Consider the following 25,643-nt stretch of genomic DNA (forward strand, 5'->3'; position numbering starts at 1 on the left):
CTGGATCACGTTGGCCTGGGTTCGACTCCACCCTCACCGTTTATTAGTCACGTGGCACTGGGTTAGTTTTTCACCAGTCTATGCCACAGTTTCCTCGTCAGTATGTTGGAGAGGTCGACACTTATCTCCCAGGTTGCTGTGAGGATGTGCGAGATGAAGCTTGTTTTGGAGCCAGGTTGGGAGCTCCATATTGGTGGCCACCCTGTTGGGGTGGAGAGGACCCAGCAGAGGTCATTTTCTCAGCCTCAGTGGCAAAATGCTTCCTTATGTAGCCAGCCTCAGATCCGGGGCTTCATGAGCCCTGCCTGGGTCCTGCTGCTGCCCACTGGAGCAGGGGAAGTCCCCAGAGGAGGCATTTAACTCTGGCATAGAGAGCAAGGCTGATGGGGGCCGGCTAGGGTGGGCTTTGGGCCTCCACTGATGGTCTCGTCTGGAAACCACCAGCAGGGCCTCTGGGGAGAAAGGCTGTATTTACTCTGCTGTCCTGCCTCATTGTCTCTCTCCCTGCCTGGTCCAGTTCTTTCCTTGAGTGGGGCTGGAGTGACAGGTAGGGAGTGAGGAGGAGGGCTTGGCTGAGGAATGTGCCCCAGTGTCTGCACAGGGGCTGTGGTGGCAAAGAACTAGAAGAGGCCAGCAGGGGCCAGATGGCATCAGAATTCCCTGGGAGCCTGTCTGCCTCCACCTGCCCTAATGGGAATTCCATCCTCAGCAATCCCCAAGTTCCATGCTGGGCCCTGCCATGCTCAAGTCAAGTCTTGGCTTTTGTCTGTGCCTCCATTTTGCCATTTATGAAATGGGAATGTCATCATAGTCAACTATCTTATGAGCCATGGTTGCCTTGAGAAGGAATGAATGAATGAATGATTGTAAAATTGGTCAGAGTTCTTGTGACCACTGATGGAGTGACTCCTTTCCTAGAAACGTTTTCCTCTGAAAGACCCTCTCAGCTTTATGCAGTATTGTTTTTAAGTGAAAATATCAAAACAATACAGGGGGCTGGGGTTGTGGCTCAGTGTTAGAGCGCTTGCCTAGCATGTGTGAGGCACTGGGTTTGATCCTCAGCACTACATAAAAATAAATGAATAAATAAATAAAATAAAGATCCATCAACAATAAAAAAAATTTATTAAAAAAAAAAAAAAAAAAAAAACCCCAAACAAAAAACAACACAGCTTTCCAGGAACAGGGAATCAGGGAATGTTCTAGAAACTTGACATACCCAAAGGGTCACTTTATGGTTGGTCAGAACCTTAAGAGGAGAACAAACAAGGATTTAGCTGTGGAAGTGGGTAACACTTGTGTCCCATTTGCCCTCTCTGAAATCTTGCAGAAGGCTGTGTAGTAGGTCTTCAGTGAATACTTGTTGAATTATCTTAACTCTAAAAAAATTGTGTCCAAAGAAATCAGACTTGAGAGAAAAATATGCCAGAATGTTAATGGGGATTATTCTTAGAGATGGGATCATGCAAAATTTTCATTTTTTCCTTTATTCAGAAAGTTGAAAAAATTTCAAGAATGTGCATATGTTACTCTTATTTTTAAATGTAATAATTTGGATATTATATTGGCTTATAAAACATAGGAAATCTTTTAAAAAGTTACAATGTAGAAAAGTATAAAAAGAAAGTAAAGCCACCTCGTGTCTAGCCACACATAGCAGTTAGTCATGAACTGGTGACACCCAGGCCCCAGTTCACCTGTCCACTCACCTGTATTTATGTGTGTATGGGGGGAGTGTTGCATAAGGAACTTTTAGTAACCTGTTCCCACATCCCATGTTGCAGATGGCTTTCCTTGTCAGCAGGAGCAGACCTGGACCATTTCCAAGGGTTGCACTGTTAGTTCACACTTGGTTTCATGGATGTGCTGAATTCAACTCAGCAATGTTCTGTCAGTGTCCATTTAAGACGTTTAATGTTTTCACCCTTACAATCTATTGCCAACATACTTTTATAATCAGAAGAATGAAACAATCAAAAGGGACTACGATTTGAGGCTTGCGAGTGACATTTTAGTAGGATGGCCTAAAGGAAGCATGCTCTGTTGGGACGGGAGCCAGTTTTGAAGAGCTTATGATGAAGTTCTTAGTGTTTGAAGAATGTTGCAGAAGGAGCAGACTGGTGGCTGTTCCAGGGAAGAATATTGAGTTCAGTGAGAAAAGATCTTCCCCTTGGAAAGAGCCTGTGTCACACGGAGAAGGCGTCCTCACAGTGGTTGGGGGTGAGACATGGTTGGTTGGGGGAAGGCTATGCTAACATGGAAAGGCACAGAGACCTTCTCAGGTTCCAGTAGAAATAGATGAAGAGCACCTGAGAAACCTCATCTGTGCCTCAGGAACAGGACCAGGCACAGGGGAAGAAAGGGCATAGAGAGCCACAGATTGAAGGAATTATTGGCTTGTCCACTTGGACCGAAAGCCTGGGCCCTAGGATCAGAGGCTTTGCCTGTGGGGTCTGTCATCTACCGGCTGGTGACCTCAGGAAGGCACCTAGCATCCTAGAGCTCTCTTTCCTCATCAGCGGAATGGGCACGATGGCTACTTTCCAGTCCCGGGAGAGGATGTGCATACCTGGAGCACATAGAAGTGAGTCAAATGTGTCCCTGTTCTGGATGGACCAACTCTAGACAACTCTAGACCGTCTCCTCCACCAGCCACACCTCAGCCAAGTGCAGGACTGGGAGCTTGTTGTTTTCAAAGTAGCTTGGACTTGGGTTGAGCTGGTGGTTGTGCATGGAACTTTGAGCCAAAGTAGGTTGTGAGAAGATTGGGCGGTAGGTGAACATGGTGTGTGTATGTGTGTGTGTGTGTTTGTGTGTGTGTGTGTTGGGGTGGAGGCACTTAGACTGATGCAAAGCATGCAGATGACTTTGCCTGTGGTGAGAAAGGAGACAGCAGGGCTATGAGTGGGAGCTGCCCTGGGGACAGCTTAGATGCTGAAGGGTACGTCGAGGGAAGCAGCCAGGTCTGAACATGCACTGTGTGTGGCTCGGTGGAAGAAGTTTCTGGAAGGAGCACGCCTCCTTGTTGCTGTGGCCTGCCTTGCTGAGGCTGAGTAGGCTTTTGGGGAAGAGGCAGAGGCCAAGGGAGTGATTCTGCAAAGCCAGGTGGGAGGTGGGGACAGGGAGGGACTGAGTGAGGTCCATGTCCAAAGTGCCCAGGGGATGATTCAGGGGTCAAGGGAGGATCAGATGTGGCCTTGGAAGGCGGGGAAGGACCAGATGACCAGGGACCCTCCTCAGTGGACACAGGTGTCATTCCTGTTTCATAGGTGAGGGCACTTATGTTTAGTGAGGATGTCTTCAGAATAGCCTCCGTCATGGGCTCCTCTCTAAATCTTTCCTGCCTGAATATTTTGACCCTCCATCTAGCCTGTGCTCCTTGGGGCAGAAACCACGGTTTTGGTTTCTGCGGCACTCTCAGCAATGTGCCCGGGCCTTGTTGTTCCTGCTGGGGGGGACGCCTGTTGTAAAGAGGCCCAGCTTGTTGGGCCTCAGAATAGACTTGGGTGTCTGGGGTTGAGCCGGAAGTCCCCAGCTCCGTTGGCGCGGTGGGCGGTTGAGCCAGGTGGAGAGGGAGCCTGGAGGGGAATCCTGGCCCGGGGCCCACCCTGCAGCTCACCATTTCCCATTCTCCTTTGCTCCACCAGGGAACTCAATGGCAACAACATCACCCGGATCCACAAGAATGACTTTGCAGGCCTCAAGCAGCTTCGGGTGCTGTGAGTACTGGATGCCCCTCCCCTCATGACCTCCCTCTCACTCCCACCCTGGCAGTGGCCTCGGGGTCCTGGGCAGAGCCCGGAGAGTGGTCGAAGTGCTGTACGCCAGTCTCGACCCTCCACTGTGGAGTCAGCTTGGGACCCCTGAGGGAGCAGGAGTGAGGTGAGGTTGAGACTCAACCCAGAGTGCCCACTACTTCCCACGTGGCTGAAAAAATTGGGCATGGTGAAGGGACTGGGCTGGGCACTGTCAACCTTGTCCGTTGGCTGTCTCCTGAGAGACTTCTTAGGTTTCCTTATTAGTCAGCGTCAGCTCATGGGGGCCTACACAGCCTGTCTCACAGTTCTGGAGGCTGGGAGTCCCAGATCCAGGTGCTGGCAGGGTGGGTTTCTGGTGGGGCATCTCTTCCTTGCTTGCAGATGGCCACCTTCTCACTGTGTCCTCATGTGACTTTTCCTGTGTGAGAAGGTCTGCGGTGCCTCTTCCTTTTCTTACAAGGTCACCAGTCCTCTTGTATGGCCTATCCTTTGACCTCATTCACCTCATCTGCCTCCCTTGAGGCCCTGTCTCCCCACACGGCCACACGGGGGCTTCAGCATATGAAGAGTGGTATGGGTGGGTCAGGGCACAATTTGTTTAGAGTTCTTATGAACCAGGGCATCAGATAGTCACAGGGTGCCTCACCCCCAACTACCAGGGTAGTGCAAGGGTCCTGGGATCTCGGTTCTTTCAGAACTGCTGGTCTGTAGTTCTGAGGGATTTTGAAGGAGTTGGGGACCTTATGGCCAATCTTCTCTAAGGTCAGAGGTGACAAGTTGTTGGGCAGAGGTCTTTGCTTCTACAGAACCCACTGACCTCAACCCCTTCCTTCTTCTGAGTCTGGGGTAGGCCCTACTCTCTCCTGACATTTGCATCACCCGTGCCCCGACCCAAACCCTGTCCATGGCCCATGCCCAGGCACACAAGTCACTAGGGAGAGGAAAGGGAAAACACAGAAGAAAAACATACATTACCATCTCAAAAATGATCACAAGACAATCTATTGGTGGAAATGCTGCCTCACCAGCTGGATACTCTGGTCTCAGAGCCCGTGGGTGGTGACAGGACCCAGAGTCCCATGGAGCCAGGTGGTTCAGTTGGCTTGGACACCCACTCTTCTCTTCAGCAGATGGGGCCAGGAGAGGTGGGGGTGCCAGCTGCAGAGTGGGTTGCTGCATGCGTGGGCTCTGCCCAGGGGCACAGCTCCCCTCCTCCTCTACTGGCTGATGCCCCCTGCTCTGTCCCTTGAACGTGTGCCCTCTGGGTCAAATAAGGGCAGCAGCTCAGAGCCTTCCTCGGGCACGTCTTCGGAGCACTGAGGCGGGTGTCTTCAGAGGGGTCAGCCTGGGTGCGGCAGGATGCGCAGCTTGCTGTCAGGCTGGGTGTGCTGAGGAGCCTGTGTTGGGAACTTGGCAAGGTTGTGTCCACCTGGGCTGGGATGTGGGTCTGTGTGGGCATGGCTCCAGTTTCACCCCCATGCTAACATTGCCCTCAGCTCCTCCCCGGTGCCAGCTGCTTCCAGGAGTCCTGGTCTGACGGTGGGGCTGTCCTGTCTCTTTGCTTCTGCAGGCAGCTGATGGAGAACCAGATTGTAGTGGTGGAGCGAGGGGCTTTCGACGACATGAAGGAGCTGGAGCGGCTGTGAGTACTGACAGGCTCGGGGGCACTGGGGCGGGCATGAGGGGATCAGCAGTCAAGCTGCTGATGCAGCCAATGAGGGGACACTTGGGGGAACCCCAGTCCCCAGCCAGCCTGCCTCTGCCTCACGGTGGAGCCAGGAGCGGCTGTGGCCAGAGGAATGGTCTCAGGGCGTGGGGGGTGCCCTTCGACGGCTCCTAGTGCCACTCCCTGTTGTCTGTCCCTGAAGATATGTGATGGCAAAACATTCCACAAGTGAAGTTCCCCGCCACCATCTCATTCCCAGGCATATCCACTCTTCATCGATTTGTATGGTTTTTGTTTTTGGTGCCAGGGATCAAACCCAGGGCCTGGAGCATGCTAGGCAAGGGCTCTGCCATGGAACAGCACCCCCAGCTGGGTTTGGGTGTTCTTAGCGGCAGCCCTTAGTGTGCTGAGGGGACCGCTTGAGGATGGAAGGTACTAGAGCAATGGCAGGGACGTGGGAAGGTGGCCGCATGTTCTGAATCTCGTGGTTTGTCTCAGGTTTGAAGCGGGTCTTGATCAACTTTTGTATTTCAGGTTAGTGACAAGAAGAGAGAAAAGGCTTTTCACGGGTGGCTGAGGTGGGGGATGGGCACCCAGACACGGGGTCACCTGCGTACCCCTCCTGCATAGTCGTTCGGTTGTCGGTATCAAGAGTCCCGCAGTTCATGCTCTTTGAATCAGATAGTCCATTTTATTTTTAGGAAACAATCAGAGAATCAGAGACATTCTGAGAAATGGCTGAGAAATTTTTACATAAGGATTTTTATTATATATTATTGAAATACCAAAAAACACTGGAAATAGCCATTTTGGTGGAGATAAGATATAAAACCACATTTTCTGAAGAACGATTAAAAACCATGGAAATGTGCCTATAATATATTAAGTGGGGAAGGTAGGAAGTGACACTTTCATAAATAAAACCGCTTACTCTGTGAGCAGAAGAATGTAAGAGAAAGAAAACAATTATACTGAGTGGTGCGATAGCAGTGGGTACCTTTTATTTTATTCTTCATGCTTTTCTCATGGATTTTTTAAAAATATTTTTAGTTGTCAATGGACTTTTATTTTACTTATTCATATGTGGTGCTGAGACTCGAAGCCAGTGCCTCACACATGCTAGGCAAGTGCTCTGCCACTAAGCCACAGCCCCAGCCCTGTCCTGGATTTTCTTACAGTGAGTTTTTGATAGTGATTATAGCTACCACCAAGTGCTTTATTCTGTGCCAGGAACCAAGGTAATCTCTTTGACCTGCACTCTCATTTAATCTTAAAAACAATACTGCAGAAAAAAAGTGTAATTTTACAGACGGGGAACGGAGGTGCCCCGAGGTTAAGTCACTTGCCCACAGTGGTGCAGACCAGGGGATTAGAACCTGGATCACTTCCCCTTCTGAGCCTGAGCTCCGGATGACGAGACCTGCTACTCCACCTTTCACTTTAATATCAAAGAGAGGGAGGCATTAAACGCGGAGAAAGAACAGATTGTCTCACTGCCTTCTTGCAGCCTGAAAGAAAATCAGGGCAATCTTCTTTTGTCTTCCTCATCCAGGCCTGAAACTGAGCGATAAGGAGCTCCCAGCTAGACCCGATGTTGAGTCCTGGGTTTGCTTCCTTCACAAGGCTTAGAACAAAATACATATTAATGACCTGGCTGTGAGGGCCTGATTTGGACCTAACCCATTCTGGCTCCAGCTCTGTGCTGCTCTCCCTGGGAGGAGGAGGAAAGGTGGGGGAGGGTCTAGACGCGACCAGGGTGGTCCCCGTCCTGCCTGCTGCTACCACCCGAGGCTGGCGAGGGTCTTCTTGGAGTCGTGACTTACCACTGCAGACTATGTCCTTCATCTTTTTTCCAGTTCCTTTCTTCCCTGTGGGTCACCAGCAATTTTGCAGAGGGCATTTGTTTTATCCCTGGAGGTGCCCATGCCTTTGTGAGTGGCCAGTGAACGGCCGCCCTGTCTGACCTATTGGACACCAGAGGGGATCAGTTCGTCATTGGAGCTGGTTGAAGTGGGGAGTGATGGGAAGCCGTGCCGACTGTAAACATTTTATTTTCAGTTAAAACATGTAAATGCACATTTATGGGCCCCTTCCCCAGTTTTATTTAGTTATTGAATGCCAAGACTTTCTTTTTATTTTGAGACCCTCATTGGGGTCCTGTGTTGCTCTCCTCCCCTAGACCACACTTATATACCTTGCTTATGATTTTTTTGTTTTGTTTTGCTTTCTTGAAGGTGAAGTGAGATTTTTTAAAAAGCCCTTGGAAGCAATCTTGGTGGAGAATTAAGTCTTCTATTTAATTTAATAGCTCTTTAATTAGCAGCTTTCCGTTTTATTGAATCTTTTGAAAGCATTCAGCTCGGTTTTCACCGTGATGACACTTTCTTTTTCCACTTAGTCATTTGTGAATGAAATTAATTAAATTACATTAAGCACCTGTGGTATAAACAAGTTTGAGCTGGTTCATAGCTGGTTCTTGTAAGCAGCTACAAAACCTAAGTGTAGATGCGGGAGAAACTTAAGTGTAGACGCGGATGTGTGTGGCCCGGCTGGCCTGCAGCTGGGAGGGCACAGAGCAGGCTCAGCTCCCCATGAGCTGGCTGAGTGGGGCACAGCCAGGATGGGGAACTGCCTGCAGGCAGGCTTCGGAATCCCACATCTACCACTCAGCGGTGACTTGGGCAACTCACTCACCTCTTGGCATCTGGATTCCCTCATCCATCAAAGAGGGACACTCGGCAAGGCCAACAGACAAACCCCGGGCAGCTGTTAAGAGCCAAGCCCAGGGGGCTGAGGAGATAGCGTCTTACTCTGCTTCCCCTCTGCTGACAGAGTTACGGAGTTACGCCTACCAAACCTCTCCCCAGCGTGGGTGCATAGTCACAGCTGATAATGACTGCTCTTATTATTCAGAATTACCCTCACCATGCTGGCTCCTTCCTTTGGTGTCCTTTGATTTTTCTAATTTAAACTAGGCATTGAATTCCTATTTCCCCCCTAAATGTTTATCAAAAATTGAAGTCAGAATATTGAGAGTCTTTAGGGGAAACAAAACAAACCCCAGCAATTAATTGCCAGACAGTGGAAATACAGGATGAATTGATTGGACCAGCGTTAAGGAACTTGGAGCGACCTGATGTCTACTCTTGTTGCTGTGAGAATTATATTGGTGGTCTCTTTCTTTCTCAAGGCAATTGTGTGTTTCCCTAGGAGCCTGCCCTTTAAGTAAATTTCTTCCAGCTGGTCTCCTAAAGCTGCACATCTAATTGTCTGTACTGTGCTGGAAACATGACAGTCTCCGATGTGGGGACAGTGACAGTTCTCACATATCAGATGAAAGATGACCTTCTAGGAGGTAACCACAGATGAGTTACTGCTGGCTGTGTAAAATTAAGTTTATTTTTCTCTCCCTGTAGAAGAATAATTTTGCTGAGTTGGTTTATCATTGTCTGTCAAAGAACCACTAAAAGTGAATTTGTATGTAACTCAGGCTGTGCTGTGGGCTTACTGGCAGGGGCTGTATCACACATTAGTGCTTCTGCAGCCTTCTTGTGCACATGAGTCACAGGAGATCTTGTTGAAGTGCAGACTCTGATTCAGTAGATCTGGAGGTAGTGCCAGAGATGGTGCAGCTCCAGCCAGTGCCAGGTTGTACCTAGCGGGCTGTGTATGGACCAGGGTTCTATACATTATGGGTGTCAGGCTCCTTGATGACTGAACTTCTGTGGAGTAGAGGCTAAACAATAATTTTTATCTTTTAATATTGTCTATCATAGGTTTCCAAGATTTAGATTGTATCCTTTGCTATATCCTAGATTCTGGTGTCAAAGAACTAGTTGCTTAAGGTGGGAAAGATGAGTCTAGGTCCTTTCTGCATGATGTCTTCTCATCAGACTGTATTCCAGAACCAGACTTCCTGCTCCTGCCTGTGTTTATAATGCTGGAAACATCTCTGTCCAGCCTTCAGGGAATTAAAGTTATGGAATACTATTCAGTGATTAAAAGGAGGGCTGGGGGTGAAACTCAGTGGTAGAGTGCTTGCCTAGCATGCATGAAGGCTGGGTTAAATACTCAGCATTGAAAGAAAGAAAAAAAAGTAAATCTCTATGGTTTGGCATGGAAAGCAGCACACAAACTGAGAAAAATGCTTGTGGTTGAGCACTTTTCTCTTATTATTTGGGATTCTAAAGCATGGATTTTCATGAACAGTTAAAAAGATTAAATTCATTTTGAAAAAAGACCCAAAGTAAACAATTAAAAACCTTAAACCATTGCTTAGCCACAAGCAATTTGGAATCAGGGCTGCTTGGCCATCTACCCCATTAGGGCAAATCTCAAGTTTCATGGCTAGTCAGGGATCCAGGTCTCAGGCTGAGATGGTACTGGTATCAGTGTCTTCCCTGTCATAGAGGATCCTGCAGACGAGCAGGGTGATAGTGAGGGGTAGGGAGCCAAGCTGAACTGGGAAGTGACTTTCAGAGATCATTACTGCCCTCCAAGTGTAGGATGGTGGGATTCCCACTTCACAGATGGAACCAACCCTCAGAAGGTGATTTACCTGGGCTCACACGCTGACCCTGCTAGGACTTGAATCTGGGCTCTTGTGACTCTGAGTCAGGTGCTTTCTGAGAAGTCCTTTGGATTTCCTGGACATCTAGGTGACTTCCAACTCTTCTGTTTTCTTTTTTCAGACGACTGAACCGGAACCAGCTGCACACATTGCCAGAACTGCTGTTCCAAAATAACCAGGCCCTGTCCCGACTGTGAGTGATGCTCTGTGGCCAGAATGTTCTGCCTGTGGTCTTCTCCCCACCCTGTGGTCAGTGGGACCTGGATCTTCCCCTGACTTCTCCTGCTGCTCCTCACCTGGGCAGGGAGGGGTTAGGCCATCAAAGACCAGGCCAGGTGCCGTGTGGGGCGCTTCTCCATGGCAAGCACTTGGAAGAACCTAGTTCATCCATTCTGTGTGCTGCCACCAGCAGTGCAGGGGCAGGAGAGCTGGGGTGGTATGCTGTGACCCCGCCGACAGCCCGCGCAGGGCCCCTTCTTACGCATATCTCACTGCCTGGGGTCTTGGGCCTTTGGTTGAATATTGATTCTTTCAGCAATAAGCCCTTCTTGGACTAATTTGTTTTCTGCTCCTTCCACCTTTTAGGGTACAGCTTATCAACCAGGGTGTAAGCCATATTTTTATTTGTGGTCAATGTGCTGCTTTCGGGTTTAAAGGGTAGTTGCTAATTCTTCTGATCTGTGATTTCCCAGATGTGTCTGGAATTGTTCTACCATGGATTTCATTTTGTGGACTCTTGGGCTGGGCAAGACCTTGGAGGTTTACTAGGAAACATCCTCTGCAGCTCCTTAGCATATGGCCTGCAGCCTGTGCTTGGCTACATCTAGAGATGGGGTGTTCACCACCTTCCCAGGCAATGAATTCCATTGTTGGACAGATATGCATATCAGAAAATTCCTCTTAGGCTGGGATATAGCTCAGAGGTGGTGTGCGTGCCTCGTGTGTGTGGCGCCCTGGCTTTGATAATCAGCACTACAAAAAAAAAAAAAAAAAGTAATTCTTAACTTTGAGCCCTAAGTCTGCTTTCTAAAGACATGTTTTTCTTAACTTTGCTCTCTGTTATAACTTAGAACAGCCATGGAGGTTTATGAGTTTTTCGAAGGACTGTTAGGTTTTTGAGTTTTGAGTTGGGAGGTGTTAGAGTTCCCTTAATTATTGTCACTAGCAACCTTCAGAACCATTGTCTGGGACCTTCTGCTTGCCCGGCAGGGCACTGGGTGAGAGATGGGGGCTGCTTCTTCCCTGAAGGAGCTCTAGGACAGCACCCCGGTGGAGAGAGAGGCTCCAGGTGATGCAGGTAAGACTGAAAGGTGGGGCTGGGTGGCGGGGGGGCAGCTGGGGCTGAGTGCTGGGGGCCTGACTGGATGTCGCTCATGTCCCTGATACCTGGGGTGAGTGATGAGCCCTGTGGGGCGTCGGTGCTCCTGTGCACAGCCTGATGTGCGTGACCATGAAGCAGATGGTGTCTCCTGCTGCTGGGACAAGGTTGGAAAGGTACATGACTTCCTCAGAGTCAACGTGAAGCCCCTTTGGACTCCTCTGCCTAAGTTCTTCACGGTTTCATGCTTCAAGGGAATTCTAGAGCACAGGACTTCTTTGCTTTAGCAACTGTTGCAGAATCAGATTCTATACCCAATGGCTGGCACGGGAAATCTATTCAAGGATTGAATGGCTTGAGGAGCCTTTGGAGAGGACAGGAGTCTGTGTGACATCTGTTCTTGGCCCTCTCCTGGGCTAGGAGCCAGGCGAACCAGTGGCCTCCCAGACACACTGCACGTTCTCACCTGGACCTTTGAGGACATGTGTAGGCTCAACTTTCCCCCAGTGCTTACTGCTTCTTCCTCCATGTTTTGCTCTTGGCAAGAGATGCTTCATATGCAGGTCATAGCTGGACCAGAGTGACAGGAGACTATTTTCTTGAACTCTTCTCTTGCTTTTCTTTCTCTTTATTTTGGTGCTGGGGATTGAACCCAGGGGCCGCACACATGCTAAGCACACACTCTACCACGCTGAGTGACACCCCAGCCTCTGGACGTTTCCTAATCTCTCTGTAAACAAGGTTGCAAGCCAGGAGGACTCTGGGGAGGATTGCGTGCCCCACACTCCTGCCATGTCAACCCAGGACTAGAGTTCATGATGGATGCTGGTACCGCTTGGCGCCTCTCAGGCTTGGGCCATCTCTCAAAGGGCAGCTTCTTGGGGAAACAACTGAACAAACCTTTTATTGCTCTGCTTCCTTGTCCCTGGTGTGTGGACTCACTGAGTTCTTCACCTTGGAAGTGGTCATAGGGAAGGACAGAGGAGCTAGTGTTTAAAGATTTGTTTGCCAATATTCTTTATCTCACCTCTACCCCGTTCTTTGGACCTGAGCATCTAACTTCTCCCTTAAGTCCCCCCATTGGTCTGGCCAAGAAGCACTTGATTCAGTACATTGGTCAGGTACCCTTGGTTCCAGAAAGAGAAGCCCTGGCAGGCTGGTGGAGGCAGTGGGAGCCGGGTGTAAGGGTGCAGCCAGCGGGCTCACGGGGACAGGAGGTGCGGTTAAGCTGGCCCTCATGGCGACTGAGATGTGAGCATGTTTCTAATTTTTCATAATATCCACCTTATTGTCCCACTCTTCCCTGCAAAGCCCTGCCCTGGGCTTACCAGAACATCGCAGTTCCTGCCACTTGGGTTAGTGGCACTGACTCCCCTCCTGCTTCCTGTAGCTGTGGCCTTCAGATCCCTCAGATAAGTGTCTTGGATTTCAACTCCAAGTTCTGGAAAAATCTGATTGTTCCATCTTAGGTCAGGTGATTGCCCCTGGCTAGTGAGCTGTGCTGGGGCTTGTGGGACCTCTGGAACTCCTCGGGCCTCCTTGGGAGCTGAGGGCTGGAAGGATTCCTTAGAAGGTGGAATAAGATGGGAGGCAATGCCTAGCATTTCTGGTCTCTCACCTGTTGACCTTCTCTTTGCCTTGGAGGGATCTGTTACTAATCCTTTCCATCTGAAGCAAATTAGGAACTTTCATGCAGAGACTTTGCCAAATCAGCATGAAAATGGACTTGAGCAAGACCGAGTGTGCTGAGAAAGACTCAGCTGGCTGCAGAGTACAAAGGTGGGGCAGTCGCCTGTTGGTTGATTTGTTCGCGGAGGGCTGCTGTGGGGCTTGAAGAATAGTGTGACCCTCTTTCATGTCAGGTGTGAATGCTGGGGCGCTAACTCGGGAAATGTTAGGAAGTCCGCACTGGCATTGCTTTGCAGGGTGGCAAACCGAACTCTCAGCCTCCAAGTGACCCCATACTTGAGCATTATTCCCTCATCAGTGTGAGTGTCCCCAGTTCCTGTGGACAGCAGCTTCCACCAGCATTCTCACCCCCTATCTGAGAACCATCCCTTGCTGTGTGGAGACCTTCCGCCAGTGGGGCTTTGGCTTCCTTTCATGAGTGGTGTAGGGTGCCCTGCAGAAGTACTCAAAGGAGGCTGTGGAGGGAGCTGACCTGCCACCAGGAAAAGGGCTCGTTAGGCCATAGGCTAGAATTCAGTGTGGGACATTGTTAGCAAAGGGAATCAATCCGCTTTTGTACTACTTTGCTGAGCAGTGTACGGGAGAGCAGACACAGAACCAGGAGGTGAGGTTGCCTTGGAAACATTTCTTGGTGCCCTGAAGTAACAGGTGAAGTCTATACTTCCTGAGGATGCTCCCATTGTGGGGGGTCCGCCCCCTTTAGAAGAGAGCGCCCACCTCCTCCCTATGAGTTAATCACTGCCCGTGACATCTTTCTTTGCCTCTATGTCCCAGGGCGGACAGGAAAAGTTTCAGGAACTGCAGTCCTTGTAGTAATGATAGGACAAGCGGAAGGTCCTTCTGTGCCAGGCTCATGCTGAACGACTTGCAGACAGGATCTGGTTTCATCAGCAGAGCATCTCTGTGGAGGCAGCGTTTCCTTCATTTTATAGACAAAATAAATGCTAGCTCAGAGGGTTTGTGATACGGCCAAGGGACCAAGCCAAATTTGAATCGGGTCTGCCGTTGCAGAGGTTCATCCTTACATATCACCCATCTACTCCCCCCATGCATCCAACAAACCACCACCCATGCACCTCCTACCTGCACCACCCACCTACCCACCCCTCCACTTGTCTGTGTACCTGCCGGACTCCCACCCGGCTACCCTCCCACCAAGCAACCCTTTCATCTCTCTCCCTGCTTCTTACCCATCCTTCATCCCTCATCACCTCCCACCCACCTGGGTTTGGGGTCTGCTCCATTGCCTGCCAGCCAACAACCCCCAGAGGATGTGATGTTGTCTCCACAGACATGCACAGGGGTTAGGTTGGGGGTTAGAGGGCCACATTTTGAAACCTGGTCACTTCCTTAGAGGAGCAAACCCCAGTCTTCACCCGGGTTCAGGTGGACCAGGTGAGTGTCAGCTCTCCGTCCTCCCAGGTCTGGCTGCCTCACAACCTCCTCTGGCTGGTTGCATCCCTTCCTGTCTTGTCCAGAAGCTGCTTCTGGAAACAGTTCCCCTGGGCTGCCTTTTAGCCTTGAAACCAATATGAGTCCCGACAAGATCGACCTTTTGCGTCTCTGCTGGGCCTACAAGGGGTGGGGGTAGGTGATTAAGGGCAGCCCAGGGCATTTATTTCCCCTTATTTATATCCCTGCTGTAAGGACCACGATAACTCATTAACAGGGCCCTGGTGGTTGGAGCTGCAGGGCTGTGAGATTCTGCCTGAGCCTGTTGAAGAATGCCTGACCCCCACGACCCTGTCTCAAGCTGGGTTTAATTAAACTGTCAGCACTGGTCAGAAGAACAAAGCTTCCCTTCCCGTCTGGCCCCCAGCCCCCATCGGAGGCAGGAGGGCATTCTCTGCTGAAATGAAGAGCTGTTAAAAATGGATCCGTCTTGCTTCCAAGGAAAATTACCCCAAGCAGGAAGGTGACCTCGCTATTGTGACGCATCCAGGCCAGGCAGCAGAGCTGTGGATCTGAACCAGCCACTCTGGAGACAAGAGACAGTGGGTGAGGAATGGGGCTTTTGCTGGGCCAGGGCCTCCTTCCTGCCGGAACTGCCTCTGGACCCCTTTGAACGCCATCCATCACTCCTTAGGCTTCCCTTTTCTCAGGAAGGAATGTCATGAGCTTTGCCCCATGAGGTAGTAAGTCTGGAGATGCTCCTGTCAGTTATGATAGAAGCTTCCCTACTTACACTGTCAGGGGAAGTGCTGGGACAACAGGTCCTTCCTAGGGAACTTTTCAGCCTCTTTACCATACTTGCCAGCACAGTAAAGCTCCCAGGGAAACTTTACAAGTTAATTTTTTCCGTGAATACCTTTGGGCCTAGTGTTAAGTGACTTGCCGAGGTCTCAATAAGAAGCAGAGCTGAAATTTGAACCCAGGTCTGGCCACCCCAAACCCACACACTTGGTTCCGACCCATCCATATCAGACTAGAGGGAAAGAGCTGTCTCAGGGGAGCTTATAAAAATGCAATTCCCAGGGTCAAGGTCATAGAAATCCTCTGTCAGTGTGGGAGGATCCAAAAACTGCAGGATCATCAAGCCCCTCTTTCTCTGGCTCCTCTTTGGGAAGCCTTGCTCCAGAGCATGTGAAGGAGCCTCAGCTTGCCCCTGGCCTGGTTCCCATGTGAGAGCCACACCAAGTAAGCAGGAAGCCGAGAGCAGGCTCTTCACCTCCTGCAGCCTCGTAAAGAACAATTTGGGGATTATGAGTTGGCAATTATGGAGCACTTTGGACTCTCAGAGTGCCTTCCAATCATTAAATCCTTGCCTGCTGTCAAGGCTGGAGCAAAAAGGCGAGTGTCCCACTGGGTGGCACGGGAGCCTCCTGGAAGGGGTCGGCCAGCTTGAGATTGACATCCCATGCGCCAGAGCGCCAGAGCAGGCTGATGAGCCCAGCATGGATGAATGTCCTGCATGTAGCCCTGGCACAGTGCTGCAGGCTTTGACTCTAGCTCTGTCTCTGGCTGGCACAGTACCACACAGTCCTTCACAAATATGGACAGCCAACGGAGCCCAGGAGCTGTGGGGGCGGTGATCATTCATGGCCATCCTGGGAGAATGCCCACACCGATGTGGTTACACAGGGCTCAAGGCCTCTCGTGCAGCATTGCACGAATTCATACTGAGCAAATGGGATTATAGTCACAGAGAAGATTCTGAAGAGAGGCGTGTCAGGTGTGCATGTAGTAGGGGGCAGTTGTGCACAACTTTGGGGGAGGTGAGAATTGATTTTTCTTTTTTTTTTTTTTGTGGAGCTGGGGATTGAACCTAGGGTCTTGTGCTTGCAAGGCAAGCGCTCTATCAACTGAGCCCAACTGAGCCCAACTGAGCTATATCCCCAGCCCCAGGTGAGGATTTTTAAAAAACTGTTTCAAGGGCTGGGTTTGTGGCTCAGTGGTAAAGCGCTTGCCTGACACATGTGAGGCCCTGGGTTCAATCCTCAGCACCATATAAAAATAAATAAATAAAGATATTGTGTCCACGGACAACTAAAAAATATTGAAAAAAGCTATTTCAAAAACTATGCCAATAATTTTGCTAAGATATTAGACATTTGGAAAATAGAGAAAAGTAGAAGACAAGAGATTAAGGGGCTTTTGTTTTTCAAATAAGGCATTTAAATAATGCTTGAGCTAACACACAAATATTTTCAAAATTAAATTTAATACCAATGCAATATGTAATTGTTATGATAATAATGATCATCTGTTATACACTTATGTGCCAAATGCTTTACATGCAGTTTTTCATTTCGATTGCTACAATCCTGTGCAATGAGTGCTGTTATTATCCCATTTTATAGTTGGGAGAATGGAGGCACAGAGAGGTTAACTGGTTGCATGGATCGTTGTTGGTGGATCCGGGGTTGTCCTCACACTCACCAGGCTAGTACAGCCTCTTTGTTATAGAAAAATCTGAGAAATGGGAAGAAGGAAGAGATTGCTTATGAGGCTTCTAGGGAGGTGGGTTTCAGGGTACTGGGTGGGGACTTCCCAGTGGGTGGAGTGGCTCTACAGGCATAAGATTGGGAGTCCGGGGAAGGAGGTGTGTGTAGATGGGCTCTCAACTTGGAATGCTCTAGAAAGAGGAGTCTGGAATAGGTAATAGAGGGAGCCACAGAATGTTCTTGATGAGCAGGGTGATTGGACAGAGGGTGAGCCCCAGACACCTCCCCAAAGCCCACTCCCCCTACCCCAACTCTCTGGAGAGAGCAGGAGGGACTTATGGGCCCCTAGCTCTGCCTCAAGGCTTCTCCCTGCGCCTGAAACGCCACCTTCCCATCAAGTCCCTCAGTCTCCTCTTCCTGAGACAGAACTGATTGTTGCTTCCTCTGTGTCCCCTCTTCCTTTATAATACTTCCTTTGTTGTGGCAAAGTATGTATAACATTTGCCAGTCTAGCTATTTGTACGCATGCAATTGGTGATGTTAAATATGCTCACAATGCCGTGTAACCATCCCCATGATCTATGCCCAAAACATCGTCCTCTTCCCAACAAAACCTCAGCTCCCATTAAATGACAACTCCTTGTCCTCCCCCCAACCATGACCCCTGCTCTGTGTGCTGTCCCTGGGACTTTGCCTATTCCAGGGACATCATACAGTATCCCATCTGTGACTGGCTTATTTCCAGTGTTTTTGAGGTCTACCCATGGTGTAGCATCTGTCAACATGTCCTTCCTTTTACTGGTGAAATGCTGGGGTTTACCTCATTTTCTTTATCCATTCAGCTGGTGGTAGGCATTGGTTACCTCCAACCTCTGAGCCCTTTTAGCACTTGGTGGAACCTCGGTCAGAGCCTCCATGGTGCTCCTTATAACTCTGTCCCTGCCTCCCCTGCCAGGCTGAACCGGGCCTCAGGGTACAGGACCTGCCTTGTCCCTCCAGCCCAAGGGGGCTCAGCAGACAGGTGGGCGTGGCTGGTGGGAGGGGAGTTATCAGACTCGCCTGCTCTTTCCTCTGGGTCCTGGGCTTGGGCTTCGTGGTCTGCCTTGGTCCTTGGCTTCATGGCTTTGACAGCCTCAGAGCTTTCCAGCTGTCCCCTATTCTACCTGACCTGTGACTGGCCTTGACTTGTGGGCCAGAAACATGAAGCCAGTTGTTCAGGGCTCAGTGCCGGCTTGTAGGCTAAATATAACCGATGGCAACAGGTTAAATGGTGTCTGGAGTGGTGTCTGGGGCACCCCCTGTGAGGGCAGTCAGTCACAGAGAGCCCTGAAAATGCCTCCTGTTTCAGAAGGCTGGAGGCGCTTGAGCATGGGTCGGGGAGGAGCCGGTCAAGGAGGAAGTGTGGACCTTTTGGTGTGGGGGGTGTATGAGTTACCTGAGGCTGGGCTGGGGCTGCGGTGGTCACTTGGGCACAGTGGGGTCTGATGGGTTCAGTAATTTCCTTTTGGATACTGGGGATTGAACTCAGGGGCACTTAACCGCTGAGCCACATCACCAGCCCTTTTTATATTTTATTTAGAGACAAGTTCTCGCTTCGTTGCTTTAGGCCTTATTAAGTTGCTGAGGCTGGCTTTGAACTCGAGATCCTCCTGCCTCAGCCTCTCAGGCCGCCTGGATTGCAGGTATGGGTCACTGCTCTGGGCTGGGTACAGTTTTTGGTGGGATGGGCTGGGGCCTGGCATGTCCTGGGCAGGTCCTCCTTTCAGCTGAAGTGCCAGGCAGTGTGTTTCCTACCTGGGATTCCCGGCCAAGCATCAAGGGATCTGGGGGCTCAAGGAAGACACGGCATGGTTCTCAGGCTCTTTGCAGTGTGTCATCAGGCTGATGTGCTACCTCAATGTGCTGTCCTCAGGACCCTATGGTTTGGACTCAGTGGAGCAACACTGGCTCTCTGACGATAGCAAGAAACCCTGCTGGCACTTGATAAATTGGCTCTTGATTAAAGAAAATATGGGAAGATATATTATTAATAAAGATATTTTAACGGCTCCAGTCTTTCAAACATTGGCCTTGGGGGAGGGATCAAAAGGTTTCTTTCCGGTGACATAGCTGGCCATTGTTGTCTTATGTTTGAGGCCTGTTCCCCTCCTGCCCCCTCCATCCCTGTGTCGTAGGGCAAGAAGCTCCTGGACTGTCCACCTCTGTGGTCATTCTGGCCCCGGGGTTCATGAGGAACCTCTTGGCAGAAGCCTGATCTTTGTCCCAGGGAAGCTTGGAGAGGAGGTGGTGGGGGTGCGGGGAACGAGCTGACCAACACATCCCCATGTCTGCCAAACCTCTGCCCTTTTCCTACATTTCCTTCCAGTCCTCCTGCAGGCTGACCTTCCCTAAGGAGATGCAGCCCTCCATCTGGCCAGTTTTGGAATGGCCACTGGCCTGGCATAAGTGGGCCCTTACGTGGGTCCTGCGTACAGGAGTAGACTCTGGCTGGGCAGAGGGGGTTGGGCTTCTCAAATCTGAATTGGGCTTGCCTGAGTCTGTTGAGGTGGGTACTAGCCTGAGAGGAAGCGCTTGTCTTTTAGGGAAAATGGGCAGGAGAAAAATAACACCGTGCATCCTTAAACCATTGACACTTTGTGAAAGCTTCTTAGCAAAACTCTTGGTATATTTTTCCACCTTACTGAGTGGCTTGTAGTTTGCTTGTGTTCACTGACTCACCTGAGCTGATTTGAACACAGGGCCCATTTCTCCCTGGTACCTTGTTCACAGTTCAGTGAACCTGGAGCTATTTTTGCCTTTAAGGGTCTTGACTCACTGAGGTGTCTTCACCCGGTTAGGATCCTGGACCTCGACTGTCGTCAAAGCTTCCAGCAGGATTGCCTGATTAGTCAGCCCTGGCTACCATAGCAAAATACCATAGATGGGTGGCTTAAACAACAGGAATATATTTTTTCACACTTCTAGAGCCTGGAAGTCCAAGATCAGCATGAGCAAGTTCTGATGAGGACCTTTTTCCCAGCCTCCATATAGCCAGCCACCCTCTTGCCATGTCCTGCCATGGTGGTGGTGAGAGGGAGACACACACATCACAGAAGGGTGAGCTCTCTATCTCTTCTTCTAAGCACACTTATCCCATCACCCCATGCCTCATCTGAACCTCACCACTTCCAAAGGCCCCATCTACAAACACACCGGAGGTTGAGGCTTTAACACCTGAATCTGGCAGTGGGCACCGTCCAGTCCATGGCAGTGGGCACTGTCCAGTCCATGGCTGCTGCCCTTCCATCTGTATTGCTTCCTATGGCCACTGGAACAAAGGTGGCTTCCTATGGCCACCACAAGCTTTGTGGCTTAAAACAACATAAATTTATTACCTTATAGTTCTAGAGGCCCAAAGTCCAAAGAGGGTGCCATGGGTCTAGAATTGAGATGCTGGAAGACTTGCATTCCTTCTCGAAGGTCTCTGGAGAATCTGTTCCTTTGCTTCTCCAGCTCCTAGAGGCTGCCCTCACTCCTTGGCCCATGACTGCATCGCTGACTTCCACTCCACATTTTCTCCAACTCTGACTCTCCTGCCTCCTTCCTTTGCTGGGATCACACTGGACAGCCCTGAACAACCCAGGCTTGCCTCCCCATCTCATGATTCTTGCCTGCATCACATCTGCAAAGTCCCTTTTGCTGTGTAAGGTCACAAGGCTCCCTCTGGGTTCCAGGGATTAGGACATGGGCATCTTTGGGGAGGACTTTGTTCTGTCTACCACACAGTCTTTTTCCTTTGGGGCATGAGGGCTCTTGGTGGCTGGAAGTGCGCCAGGCCCCTCTCTGCCTGGTTCTAAGGAGTTAAGTGCACACCACCCTAATTCCAGGTGCCCACCAAAGATAAGGGCCTCTGGACAGCTGTCCTGACTCTTCCAGGTTGTAATCAGGCTCCTGGCATTGAATTCTCCCTTCACCTCTGGTGATCAGGGGGACTGCAGAGGTGTGGGTCCTGGGCCAATGACTTAACCTCTGTCCTTTGGAGGGCTTTACCTGATCTGTGGGAAGCCATGGAGGGTGGTGGGAGGACAAGTTCCAGCCAGTGTGTTACTTGGATGCAGAGTTTTTGCTATTCTAGAAGGCTTCTGCTGCTGGGCTTCTCAGCTCCCTTCTCTTCATAGCCTCAGTGGGAAGTGACAGGTGGGCCGGGAGCACCTTACCTGAGTATCCCCTCCCTCATGGGCCTGCCTGGGGTTCCCTGCCTGTCCTTGCTGTGGGGGACAGAGCATATCTCTCCCTGAGCATCTTGCTCTGCTCACTCTGGACCTGACAGGCAGCTCCACCTGCTCCCTGGAAGTTTTACTCACGTAGGTTTGACTTCCTTTGTTTTCATAGACTGAAAAGGCAGAGGTGACTTCATATACATGGAAGATGAATCCCTACAGCCTCTTTCCATGGACACACTCCCCTGGGACGGACTTCAACATAGAGCTCCTTGTTAGATGAACTTGGCTTGAATATTGACATGAATCATATAACTCACAACACTTCAGTTCACGAACCACGGTAGTGGAAGATTAAAGAAGTCCACACCAGGGTACAGCTGGCACCTTATCTTTTTAAATTAATTCTCAGCTGGTATCCCTCTCCGTGTAATCTGATCTTCACTTTACCACTGAGCATCTTAGCATCAAAAGTCCTTCCGAGAGTGTGGGCATGGTTCTCCCTAGAGAGCCGCCAGGGCTCTCCTGGCATTGAAGTCCCTAGGGAGCAGAGGCTGTCACTTGTAACAGAGGGTCGGTATTGATGTTCGGCAGGTCTTGAAATCCAAGTCCCCACCTCTCCTTCCTTCCCAGGTCTAGGCTGTCTTGCTTCTCCCCAGGGGTGGCTTATTTGTTGTTGTGATTAATACATGTAATGTAGAGTTTACCAACTGTTTTTAAGGATAGAGTTCAATTGTGTTATGTGCGTTCACGTTGTCGTGAAACTGACCTCCAGACCGTTTCATCTTATGAGACTGAAGCTCTTTGCGCATTAAACAGCTCCCATTCCACTGCCCTCCCCCCCCCCCGACCCCTGTAGCCCTGGCAACCACCACTCTACTGCCTATCTCTGAGTTTGACTCCTCTGGGAACCTCATATGAGCGGAACCTAACAGTATTTGTCCCTTTATGATTGACCTATTTCATTTAGCATAATGTCTTCCAGGTTCTTCCATGATGTAGCCGGTCTGAATTTCCTTCCTCTTTATGGCTGAATAATATTCCCTTGTCTGTATCTACTACATTTTGTTTATCTATTTGTCCAGTGATGATGACTGGGTTGTTTCTGCCTTTCAGCATTTGTAAATAATGCAGCTACAGAGATGGGTATATGAATATCTTTTCCAGACCTTGCTTTCAATTATTTGGATATATACTCAGAAAAGGAATTGCTGGATCATATGGTACTTCTATTTTCAGTTTTTTGGAGAGAGTCCCCCATATGGTTTCCCACAGTGGCCACCTCATTTCACAATCCCACCAGCAGCGCACAAGAGTCCCACTTTCTCCACACCTTCACTTACACCTATTTTTTCCCTCTCTTTGTCTTTATTGCGGCTGTCCTAAAGCAGTATGTTGGTGTGGTTTCGACTTGCACTCTCTGGTCCTTAGTGACATTGAGCATCTAATCATATGATTGTTGGCTCATCTATTCAGGTCCTTTATCCATTGTTTGATTATTTTGTTGTTGAGTTGTAGGTGTTCTTTATATACCTGGGATATTAATACCTTACCATATAGATGATTTGCAAATATTTTCTCCCATTCTATAGGTTGCCTTTTTAACACTCTTTTGTGATTTTTTTTTTTTTTCATTTTTTGGGGTGGGGGCTTGGGATTGAGCCAGGGGTGCTTTACCACTGAGTCTCATCCTCAATCCTTTTTATATTTTGTTTATAAAATATAAAACTTATATAACTTAGTGAGGCAGAGTCTCACTAAGTTTCTAAGGGTCTCATTAAATTGCTGAGGCTGACCTCGAACTTGTGATCCTCCTGACTCAGCCTCCTGAGTTGCTGGAATGACAGGCATTCCCGTGCCTGGCTTGTGTTTCTCATTTTTATTAAAGAACTGGATGAGCATATAGAAAGAATACACAGCAGATTTGCAGTTGGCGCAAAACTGAAAAGGGATGGCTGTTGTACTTAGGGTGACAAGTAAGGTTGAAAGAGGACTTCCATAACTTGGACCAGAATCAGTGAAGTGAAACCTAAATAGTGGTAAATATGAAGCAGACTACAGAAGCCCTGGCTGAGAGAGCTTGGTTTGACTTGTTGTGAAAAGAGCTGTGACTTCAAGCTGAGCATGAAGCCAGGTACAGTCAGGTGCCTGAGGAGTGAATATAGTCATAGCTGAATAAATAGAGGCAAGGCGTCCTCTCCAGGGGAGGGGAAGTCCAGTTCCCGCCTGGGGACACATCCAGAGGACCTTGTTCAGTCTCAGAATCTGCATTTTATGGTGGGCGTTAGTGAGGAGACCACTCAACCTGCTCTGGAAGTAGGGTGGCGAATGTTGGGAGCCATCTGGAAACCATTTCACGGAGATACTGTTAAGGGCCTGGGGCTGTTCTGTGTGATGAAAAGAAAATGTGGAGGAACCCTGAGAGTCATTTTCAAATCTATGTCATGAGGATGAGGGATGGGATTTGTTCCAGAAGCTGAGCACCCAGGGTAGACGGTTGGGGAAAGCGGTGTGCTTGATGGGGGGCAGGCTTCCCAAACACGAGGTGGGCTGCTCTGCCCATTGCCGCACCCCTGGGGGAGCTCAAGGAGCAGCTGACTCCGCTCTGCTGGGCAGAGGGCAGTGGGGTGCCACAGGGCTCTGTAGCCTGGGTTGGATAGCGTCGGGCTGCTCGTAGGTGCAGACCTGTCTAACCGGGCGTTTGTGAACAGAGGTGGGGCCGCATCCAGCAGTGTTTGGGAGGGTTTATCTGCCTGCAGACACAGGAAACTGGCAGCCGGGAAGTCCCCTAGCCCAAGCTGCAGTGCTGGAAGCCACCCTCGAGCAAGCGGCTCCAGCGAACTGTGTAACAAAATATTTACGAGACCCTGGATTCTGGCCCACGTTTTGAAGTCAAATCTGAAACAATAAAAACCAGCAAATTGCTTTGGGAATGGGGTCTGATTGGTGAGAAGACACAGAAGGTCTAACCTCCGGCAAAGCACTCCTGGGACAGTTTGGTTGGAGGTGCCTAGAGGAGCCCCCTCCCCGCCCTCGCCAGTTGAGCAATGACTCATTTCCCGCTTTGAAGTCGATGGGTTGTCTTTGGAGCCCTGGTGTTTGTACCCCTCTGCTCCTGCCACAAAGGCCCTTCTGTCGGCAGATCGCGGAGGCCAAGCAGGGAAGGGTTAGGAGAGGAAGGTATTGACTGAATACCAATCAGGAGCGGAGCGTGTTTGTGGAGGGTGAGGGGCTCCAGGCTGCGGGGGGGGGGGGGGGGGGGGGGGGGGCACTCGTGCTGTGCAAACAGAGCCAAGAATTCCCTTTGGCTGGTTTGTTTTACCAAAGGCTCTGGGGCCCCTGAGGAGGGCGCTGGGAGCGGGGAACAGGAGAGAAGGAGGAAATATTTCACAATGCGAAGTTTAAGTTGCGCTGCTTGTTGGGGAGGGGCCCGCCCGGGAGCTGCAGGCTAACAAAGAGGCAGTGTGGGCTGGTGACAGTTCGGGGAAAACACGGGCCGCTAATGGGGCAGTGATGGGTGGGGAGGTAACCTGGGAAAAGCTGGTACAAGGAGAGCAGGCACATAAATTCTGGTGGCGTGACATCCCCCTTGGCAGGGAGACAGGGACCACTCTCACCCTCCCCTCGGCCAAAGCCAGAGATGCTCCCGCTCCCAGGGATGTGGCAAGGGTGAGGACTGGCTGCAAGGGGAAAAGCCCTGCTGGGGTTCCACTCTCCTGAAGCACCACCCCCTCAAGTCAGAGCCGGAGAGGAGGGCCTGGGGAAAATACCAGAAACAAGCACAAAGAAAAGGGCCTCAGCGTGGAGAAGCTCTGCTGATCTGGGGAGACCCCAGCTGGTCAGGCAGCGGAGGACTCGGTGTCCTGTGTGCACGTGGAGACCCCGGGCCCCTCGTAAGACTCAGAGAAGCAAGGCTTGCCTGCGCACTGAGGCCCTGGAGCTGTGCTCACCACTTCTAGGAGGGTCCCCTGCACATGAGAGCTCCCCAAGGGGACAGTATTTATTACCTGGGGGCTTTCGGAGGAAGCCATTTAGTGATTTGTATTTGGACTGTTGTGGCTTTCATGGGGTTCCCCCGACAACCCAGGGTGTTCCAGAGCCCAGAATAGTGTCCTGGTTGGTGGACGTTCTGGTTCTCTGTCACGTACCAACCAGTTTTGATCGAATTAATAATACTCTTTTTCTTAGAAAACAAAGCCTCCCCCCCCAAAAAAACCCTTCAAAACAGGGAAACCACATTTGATTTATTATTTGTGTGTGTGTGTGTGTGTGTGTGTGTGTGTGTGTGTGTGAGAACTGCTCTCCTCTTCAAAGCCTTTAGAAAACATTCAGGAAAGAAGACGGGGCACCCCACCTGATGGGAACACATTGGGAGCCTTCCTCTGAGCTCTGAGCTGTGGGCTTGAATCTCTAATACGATCCGCTCCCTGGTTGATGTTTGCAAAGTAGCAGCTGGTCTTAGGCTCCTGATCCTCCCGCTGCCTCTAGCTGGGCCAGGGGGATCCAAGGCCTGACTCTCTTCTGGATGGATGGATGGGTGGATGGATGGATTCATTCAC

General features: G+C 50.2%; 1 protein-coding gene across 1 annotated transcript in view; it reads left to right on the forward strand.

Annotated features, from left to right (window-relative positions):
- The window catches only part of SLIT1 (slit guidance ligand 1), a 154,484-nt gene that overhangs the window by 17,392 nt on the left and 111,449 nt on the right, over positions 1 to 25,643 (forward strand). Inside the window, exons 2-4 of the mRNA XM_079138105.1 lie at positions 3,648 to 3,719; positions 5,329 to 5,400; positions 10,116 to 10,187. Of these exons, the coding sequence (XP_078994231.1) occupies positions 3,648 to 3,719; positions 5,329 to 5,400; positions 10,116 to 10,187 (216 nt within the window). The remainder of the gene's footprint in view (positions 1 to 3,647; positions 3,720 to 5,328; positions 5,401 to 10,115; positions 10,188 to 25,643) is intronic.

Source organism: Sciurus vulgaris, assembly GCF_902686455.1.
Source record: "Sciurus vulgaris genome assembly, chromosome: 4".
Classification (NCBI taxonomy): domain Eukaryota; kingdom Metazoa; phylum Chordata; class Mammalia; order Rodentia; family Sciuridae; genus Sciurus; species Sciurus vulgaris.